Consider the following 9,795-nt stretch of genomic DNA (forward strand, 5'->3'; position numbering starts at 1 on the left):
TTTGAAAGTGATACTTTCACTGAAAGATTTTGGAGCAGGAAGTGGGGCAAGATAATAATCCTCTTTCTCGTCTTCGTTTTTTCAAGTTCAAAATTGTTTGTCAAAGATCAGGGAAAAGTTCATTTTGGAACACATGTGAATGTTTTGAAAAATATACACATTAAATCATCCCAGCTATAGCATAATTCCAGTTTTATGTAAGCTAGCCCATCTGACATGTAATCAGTACAGTTTGATTCACAATTGAGGAAGGCACTTATTTGTGGGATGATTTTTTTCTAGTATTTGTTTTCTGCTATATCTGCCAATGTATTATTAACACCTTTTTAGATTTTTATCTTTCACTACTAAAACCTGCTTTTAAACTTCATCCTGTTCTCTTTCTCTCTTTTAAACGTTTACCAAGTGCAATTCACAACAACAAACCTCCCCCAAAAAAACAAAACGAAATAAAAAAATAATTAAAACAATAAATTGCTAACAATGCTGTGGGATACCTGAGTACCCAAATAGCAGTATTCGATTACGTTATTTCAAGAATAAAAAGAATCACTTCGATTCCAAAATGGCTGACTATTGTTGACGTTTTCTACTTAACAAATTATCATTAGCAATCTACAATACACTACAAATGGCGACGAGCATCTAGAACCCAGATAAGTGCAATAACGTTTACATGTATTTTCATTCTACCAAGCCATAAAACTATAGTCTATTGACAGACTACTACCAACTATTGAGCTTGCATTCTCCAGTCTTGTACGTGTACATACCAACATGCCAAGACCCGACACCTTCAACGAAGGACTAGAGTCCTTCACAAACTATAAAGAAAGACTGGATGCGTTTTTTGTTGCAAACGACATTGCCGAACAGAAACAAACAGCAACTCTGCTATCATCCATCGGGGCTAAAACGTACAACACACTACGATGTTTGACGTCACCCGACCTTCCCTTTAGTAAAAGTTATGAAGAACTTTGCAAACTGCTGTCCAACCATTACTGCCCCCCTCCACTTGAGATAGTTGAAAGATTCAAGTTTCATAAACGCAGTCAAGCGATGGACGAATCGCTTCCGGATTTTTTAGCATCCATAAAACGGTTGGCTGAACACTGCAAATTCGGAGACAATTTAAAAATGTCTCTGCGTGACAGATTTGTTTGCGGAATACGCGATGAAACCATACAAAAGAGACTCTTGCAAGAGCCAAATCTCACTTTAGAATCTGCAACAGCTTTGGCACTTGCAATGGAAACTGCCCAGCGAGATGCAGCGGAAATCCACACAACAACATCCGGCAAATCAACAGCTGATCTCAACATTATAAAAACAAATCAGCCTTTACCTACTAACAGAAGACATAACTCACAAACATATCCACCATGCCAATCATGTGGGAAAAATAACCACAGGAGAGCCGACTGCTACCTCCGTGATGCAGTGTGTAAGTCATGCAACAAACAAGGACACATTCAGAGAGTGTGTCAGGCCAGGAAGGGCAGCCAACAACAGAGGAGAGGAGGAGACAGAACCTCACAATCCCGACAAGTTCACGAGCTAGATGAAGACAATGTTTCCGAAGATAATTTTACACTGGAAATGTTTCACATGGAAGGAAACACACCAAAAATAAAGGTAGACTTGCAAATCAATAATATTCCTACAAAAATGGAAGTTGACACAGGATCTGCTGTTTCAGTGATGACGAAGAGGGACTTCACAAAAACATTCAAAACCTTCCCAAATTTGGAAAAGACAGCTGTTCGTCTGAAAACATACACAGGTGAAACCATTATTCCACTGGGAAAAATTTCAGTTCATGTAGAACTCAACAATCAGAAGAAAATACTTCCACTCCTTATACTTGACAAAGGCAGCAATCCTATTTTGGGAAGAAACTGGTTGGCCGCTATAAAACTGAACTGGCAGAGCATACATCAGATGACGACACCTAAAGATAGATTCAATACAGAAAAATTGAAAGCTCAGTTTCAAGATATATTTTCAGATGGAATTGGAAAAATAAAAGGAATAGAGGCAACACTTCATCTAAAAGAGGGAGCCGTTCCCAAATTCCACAAAGCCAGACCAGTGCCGTACGCCTTAAAACAAAAAGTTGAGAAAGAACTAGACAACTTAGAAGAACAAGGGATAATCACAAAAATTGCAACCTCGGATTGGGCCACACCCATCGTACCCGTATTGAAAAGCAATGGAACAGTGAGAATATGTGGTGACTTCAAGGTAACAGTCAACCCAGCACTTAACACAGAGCAATACACAATGCCAAAAATGGAAGACATGTTAGCTACTTTGGAACAAGGTCAAACATTCTCTAAAATTGATCTGAGACAAGCATACCTTCAGCTCCCTTTAGACAGTGCGTCACAAAAAGTAACAACAATCAACACGTCAAAAGGACTGTATTCCTTCAACCGTTTAGCGTTTGGTATTTCTTCGTCACCAGCAATTTGGCAAAAGACAATAGACACAATCCTCCAGGGAACACCCGGAGTTCAATGCAACCAAGATGACATGATAGTCACAGGGAAAACAAACGATGAACACTGGCAAAATCTGCTACTAGTCCTAGCTAGACTTCAAGAGTATGGACTGAAGGTCAATCTTGAAAAATGCCAATTCTTCCAAGACGAAGTTATCTTTTGCGGTGTCAAAATAACCAAAAATGGCTTGCACAAAACCGAAAACAAGGTCAAGGCCATCATCGACGCACCACAGCCAACAAACAAAACACAACTCAGATCATTCCTCGGCTTGTAAATTATTACCACAAGTGGCTGGAAAATGTAGCTCAAATTGCGAAGCCACTGTACAATCTTCTACAGGATAACACAAAATTTGAATGGTCAACTGAAGCTGATCACGCTTTCATTCAAATAAAAACAATGATCGCTTCGGACAAAGTCCTCATGCGCTACGACCCCGATCGATCATTGCGACTCGCCTGTGACGCTTCACCATACGGCATCGGCTGCGTTCTCTCGCACATCACACCAGAAGGCGACGAAAGACCTATTGCATACGCCTCAAGAACCCTCAATAAGGTAGAACAGAATTAAAAAATTATACGAGTCTTACCTTGGGAAGACGAAGTATGATGATAATTATTCCGTCTCTTAATGCTGAAGGAGTCAATTGGAGGAAGCGCTGCGTCACGTGATCACTATTTAACTCCGAAAAAGCTGCCCACAACAAGTGTGTAGTAATGATAATACACAACTAAACTAAGTACTCTATGAACTTATCCCGCGATAGGTTACACATGTGTAATATATAGCACAATTTCACCGAAAAACAACAATAATACTCAATATAGAATTATAATCATATTAATAGTAAGGGCAAGGGAGGGAAGGGCAATTGACTCCTTCAGCATTAAGAGACGGAATAATTATCATCATACTTCGTCTTCCCAAGGTAAGACTCGTATAATTTTTTAATTATTCCGTCTACTTTAATGCTGATAGGAGCCACTTGGAGATTTCAAAGCAGGGCAGGTTTTGAGGATAGTACTGAATTTGCAAAAGATTCCGAATGAGATTCAATGGGCTTTTTATAGAATCGAGCAAAGGTAGACTCCCTTTTCCATCCTGCCGTATTAAGTACATGCCATATATCTACACCCTTAGCTGCTGAAGAACAAGATGCTGATCGTGTGCTGTGTGCTTTAAATATGTTAGTATCCACTCCTGACTTGGTTAGGATAAGTCTAATCCAACGTGACAGTGTATCCTTGGAGACTCCTAAGTGAGGGCTAAGGGTGCTAATAAACAATTTATTAGAAGATCGAAGTGGTCTAGTCCGTTTCAAGTATGCTCGTAGATATGTCATAACACAAATCCGCCTGTCCTCATTAAATGCATGGAGTGTAATAATTGTTTGAGGATTAGAAGGCGAGTTATGTTTAAGCAATTTACTAATATGGAATATAGCTTTGCTATCATGAATAGATAAACAAGATGATTCAATAGTCATGGCATGAAATGATTGGCACCTATGTCCCGTAACAAGAGCACATAGCATAAGAAGTTTGGCTCCTAACATAAAAAGGTTAAGATCACGAGCAGGGGAAAGTGATCTTAAATAATTTAACACAGTAGATATGTCCCAAACAGTAGTGTAACGGGCACGAGTGGGTCGAGAATGAAATACACCTTTCATAAATCTACACACTAGCGGATCTGAACCGGTCTCGTTCAATGTTGACACTGCTGACCTCGCTGTATTGATGGCACTGTATCCCAATCCAGATTGAAATAATATTGTCAAAAAAGCTATAGTAGTCTGAACATTTTTACTCATAGGGTCCACCCCATCAGCATCACAAAACTGGATAAATTTCAGTAAGTAACTATTGTACTGTTTTTGGGTGTTGCGACGCCAACTTTTCATAATTATTTTTAAGGCGTGCTTGGAAACTCCTTGTTTCCGGATTTTTGCCCTGATAAGAGACAAGCCATCAACTTTAGTTTTGGATACAAAGGGTGCACAGCTGCCCTGTCTGATGCCAATGTCAATAGGTGTTTTGAGGCTTTAAGATGGACCGGGGCGCTATCAGCATAGTCATAAGTTTGGGGAACCAAGTCTGTGTTTGCCAAATTGGTGCTATCACCAACGCTCGCGATACTTTGTCTTGTTGTATCTTTTGTAGAGCCCTGGGGATCATATTGAATGGAGGGAATAAATACACAAATCCAGCCCATAAATGATAAAAGGCATTAATGGCACAGGCAGATGGGTCAGGATATAACGACATATATTTGGGAATAAGAAAATTGGTTCTAGAAGCAAAAAGATCAATTTCTGGATTTCCAAAATGATCACAAAGCTTATTGAACTCTGCTCGATTAAGCGACCACTCAGTATGAATAGATAATTTTCTACTATAATCATCAGCAATGGTATTTTCCACTCCGGGAATATGACATGCTGAAATCCATATTCCCCTGGTTTTGCACCATAAAATTAACTCTCGTGTGATGTCATTGCATTTAACTGAATGGGTTCCCCCCATGTTATTAATGTAAGAAACAGCTGTCATATTATCTACTTCTACCCGAATGTGACAATTGGAAATATCTTTGCACAAAGATTGAAGTCCTAAATAAACTGCTTTTATTTCTAGAACGTTGATGTGATCCATCTGCTCTTCTTCCGTCCACATACCCTGTGTGGCAACATCATTCATAATTGCTCCATAGCCATGACCTGAAGCATCAGTTCTCATCACAAAAGAAGGGTTATCTATATGTAATCGTTTCTTACTGTGGACGCCTTCAGACTTCCACCATTCTAATTCAATAAAAGATTGAACTGAAACTTTAATATATCTATCAAAGTTATATACTTAAAATGGCGATAACGCACAAAGGAGTTGAGATGTTTTACATTTAATATCATTCGATACTTTTTCCTCTGCTCACCGGGTATAGCACGTTTCTCCCTAAGGAAAACATTATTAACAAAATCACCCTCCTCCGGTGTACATTTCTGGATAACACCATCCCTTTCATATTGTATTATCATCTCCTGTAAAGCTAACTTTTCATCCTGTTTAAATTGGATAGTATGAGCTGGTTTCATTTGAACAGGAGGGGACAAAAAATCAATTGCACATCCAGAAATACATTGAATAATAAAAGGATCAGAGGTATACATTTTCCAAGTAGATATAAATAATTTAGTTCTGCCCCCATGCAAATGGGTTACCTTATCCTTTAATTCCTCCTTTTGAATGTGTGTTGCTTGTGGTGTTGTTTGTGGTTGTTCCATGTCCTTGTATTCCCCCGAAAGGTGTTTGTCCCCCCTCCTTGACCTTTCCATGGTTGACCTTTGCCTAAAAAAGGAAACCTTTTCTGGCCATGGGACGGGTACGGGGAAAATCTCCTTGTGGTTTTTGCCACTCGAATAGAATCGTTCATGTCTTTAATCTTATCTTTAATGTTGCTCCCAAATAACTTGTCACTAACAGGATAGGAAGCGGTACAGAGAGCGTTGAGGTCATCTCTAATTTCACCGCGAAGTGACTGTCTTCTATAAATATCCAAACTATGAGAGGCATTGGTGAGCAAAGCGACTCCATCCGAAATATTTTCCAGTACTTCTTTGTTATCTCCTTTCACTATCTCCATAGCCCTGCAAACAGCAGTAATGCCTTTCATAAGCGATACCTGCACTTTCTGCAAGGATGCGTCCCTCATTCTAGAGGCAGGGGATATCTGTTTAAAAACCTCCTCATTGCATTGGACAACCTCTAGTCTAGAGCAATTTGCTGGCACTGGATATTTTTCAGAGAGAGCAGTAATCGTATCCTTGGGCAGACCGTCACATAAAACCTGTGTAACACCAGTTGAAACATTCTCTGCCAGCACCTTCCCTTTCACTTCTGTCCTGCCTACCACATTCTCGAAATATGAGAATGCCTGCTCCATCATCCCTGCATCTCTACTACTGCCTGGCACCATATCAACTGACCGCGAAAGGTCAGCATTACATTCTACATCTTTACTGCCTGACCGCGAAAGGTCAGCATTACTTACATCTTTACTGCCTGATCGCGAAAGATCAGACTCAATGTCATCATTACATATTGGCCGCGAAAGGCCAATATTGACATTAGCATCTTCCTCCTCCATTTCATTAAAACGGTCAAAGGCCTCCTTCACCAATTTGTTGGCACTGGATATTTTTCAGAGAGAGCAGTAATCGTATCCTTGGGCAGACCGTCACATAAAACCTGTGTAACACCAGTTGAAACATTCTCTGCCAGCACCTTCCCTTTCACTTCTGTCCTGCCTACCACATTCTCGAAATATGAGAATGCCTGCTCCATCATCCCTGCATCTCTACTACTGCCTGGCACCATATCAACTGACCGCGAAAGGTCAGCATTACATTCTACATCTTTACTGCCTGACCGCGAAAGGTCAGCATTACTTACATCTTTACTGCCTGATCGCGAAAGATCAGACTCAATGTCATCATTACATATTGGCCGCGAAAGGCCAATATTGACATTAGCATCTTCCTCCTCCATTTCATTAAAACGGTCAAAGGCCTCCTTCATTTGGCTCACCACTGGCACCAATCCCATCAACACACTGAGTTGCTGTTTTATTTCATTAAAGTCCAGTTCACTGCTACCAACGCTACTACTACCAGCACCGTAACTGCTCCCCTCCGTTTTCTTTCCTTTACCTTTCCCCTTCACACCTCTTACACTTCCTTTCCCAACACATTCCTTCTCGCTCGCCCCGTCTTTCACTTTACCACCTCCTTTCCCTTTCTTATCGTCCGCTCGGCTACTCTCGATTGTTTCTTTCTCCATCACTGACTCGGAACCAAAAATGGCGTTCATTGTTTGTAAACAAAGGGACCGAGATGGCAGGCGATAAATAGGTGTTAAACTATTGTTTAAAATTGCACAAGTTTTACGAATATATACACTATCCAGATGAATGAATTCACAACATATAAATTGAACACAATTCCGTTTGAAAATATAGAATAATAATAATATAGAATTTAAATCAAATTGAAGTTGGTGGGCTCCAGTGATCAACGCTAAAGCAACGCTAAAAAAAGTGATCACGTGACGCAGCGCTTCCTCCAAGTGGCTCCTATCAGCATTAAAGTAGACGGAATAATTACTCCCAACTAGACAGAGAAGCCCTAGCTATCACATGGGGTGTTAAAAAGTTCTTCAATTATGTATGTGGCAGGCACTTTACACTAATCACTGACCATCAGCCACTCAAATACATCTTCTCGCCCACAAAACCAGTCCCTGCAATGTCTGCAGCCAGACAACAGAGATATGCAATTTTCCTTTCAGCCTTCGACTACTCAATCGAATACAGGAACTCCAAGTCAAACGCTAATGCAGACGGATTTTCACGATTGCCTTTACCCACCACAAACTCAAGTCAAGAGGCCGATTCAGCAGATGAACTATTCTATACAGAAGTAATAGAGTCCTTACCAGTCAACGCAGCAAACGTTGCCAAAGAATCACGCCACGACAAAACACTGTCACAAGTCATACATTACGTCCAAACTGACAGATGGCCAAACACAGTCAACGAAGAACTGAAACCTTACTTCAACAAACAAAACGAACTGTCAGTGCAACAAAACTGTCTCTTTTGGGGATACAGACTCATCCCTCCACAAAAACTGCATGCAAAAATCTTAAGTGTTCTTCATGAAGGACACATTGGTATAGTCAAAATGAAAAACTTGGCTAGGGGATACTTCTGGTGGCCTGCTATTGACAAACAAATCGAGGCAACTACAAAAGGGTGCCCTGGTTGTGCTTCAGTTCAACCTGATCCACCGAAAGCTCCTCTTCACCCATGGCACTGGCCTGACAAGCCATGGCAAAGAATTCAAATAGACTTCGCGGGACCATTCATGGGATTAATGTTTCTAGTGGTCGTCGACGCCCATTCCAAATGGGCCGAAATAATACCGACATCCAATGCCACATCCATTTCAACAATCAATATATTGAGCAATCTTTTTGCAAGATTTGGTTTACCTGAACAGCTCGTATCTGACAACGGTGTGCAGTTCACATCCCATGAATTCAAATCCTTCACAAAGGTCAATGGAATCAAGCACACCCTTAGCACACCCTACCACCCAGCAACCAACGGCTGGCTGAGCGAATGGTCCAAACTTTCAAACAAGCAATGAAAGCTTCAAAAGATGAGAAGGGTACCATCCATACAAAACTGGCAAGATTCCTGTTTGCTTATAGGAATGCACCGCACACCACAACAAACGAGAGCCCAGCATCACTTATGTTTGGCAGACATCTGCGAACTCACCTAGACATCATTCGACCAAGCATTCATACAAGAGTATCTTCATGTCAAGACCGTCAGCTTCGTACTCACTCTTCTGCCAACACCAGGAACTTCGACAACGGAGACAACGTCCTGGTCCGAGACTACCGCGGACACCAACGATGGCAACACGGCGTAATACATGCCCAAACGGGAACACGCACCTTTGAAGTCAAAACAGCTCCCGGAGCCATATGGAGACGACACTCCGACCAAATTGTTCACACAAACACCCCTGCAATCACAAGCAAACCAGCACCAGCACCACTATTGGACATCGTCCCAAACTTCAGAACGACAGAGATACCAACCATGGTTCAAACAACCCCAGCGAATGACCGAGATCCAAATTCTACGCGGTCACAGGTCGAGGTCCCGCCCTCACCACATAGAGAATTCCCAAATTCTCTAACTCTCTCTGACAACATGTCACAGAGAACGCAATCTCAAAACAATCACAACACTACAAGTGCACCTTACACTACGAGAAGTGGTCGCAACGTGAGAAAACCTAACAAATTCACACTGTAGGCATGGCCATTTATAAGCCTTAAGCTTGACTATAATATTGGAAGAAATATTCGTGACGTTACGACCACAAACACAAAAACACTTTGCATCTACACAGCCGCATGAAGTTGACACTAGTTAAGACTATTAGAGTCCATTACTGTGTTTTCTTTTATCATTATGAACTGTTGACCACTTCAACTAGTTTAGTTCTACACAGAAGAAACACTTTTTCTTACTCATCATTGATATATGAGATAATTTTTCTTTTTTTTTTCTTTCTCATTAACTCTTAATTAATCATTTAAGCTGCATAAAACAAATGTAAGAATGAATGAACCATTATGTAAACCAAAACGAGCGAAAGTATAATAGCTCATTTTTTTTTTTAATCATCTAATTTTTTTTAAGG

General features: G+C 40.7%; 1 protein-coding gene across 1 annotated transcript; it reads left to right on the forward strand.

Annotated features, from left to right (window-relative positions):
• Positions 1 to 8,717: 8,717 nt before the first annotated feature.
• LOC144963981 (uncharacterized) lies at positions 8,718 to 9,404 on the forward strand. Its single transcript, XM_078897923.1, has one exon. It carries the CDS (start codon positions 8,718 to 8,720, stop codon positions 9,402 to 9,404), a length of 687 nt encoding a protein of 228 aa, XP_078754049.1.
• Positions 9,405 to 9,795: the final 391 nt, after the last annotated feature.

This window comes from Berghia stephanieae, chromosome 2 (genome assembly GCF_034508935.2).
Source record: "Berghia stephanieae isolate SIO BIC M18660-M18661 chromosome 2, UCSD_Bste_1.3, whole genome shotgun sequence".
NCBI lineage: Eukaryota > Metazoa > Mollusca > Gastropoda > Nudibranchia > Aeolidiidae > Berghia > Berghia stephanieae.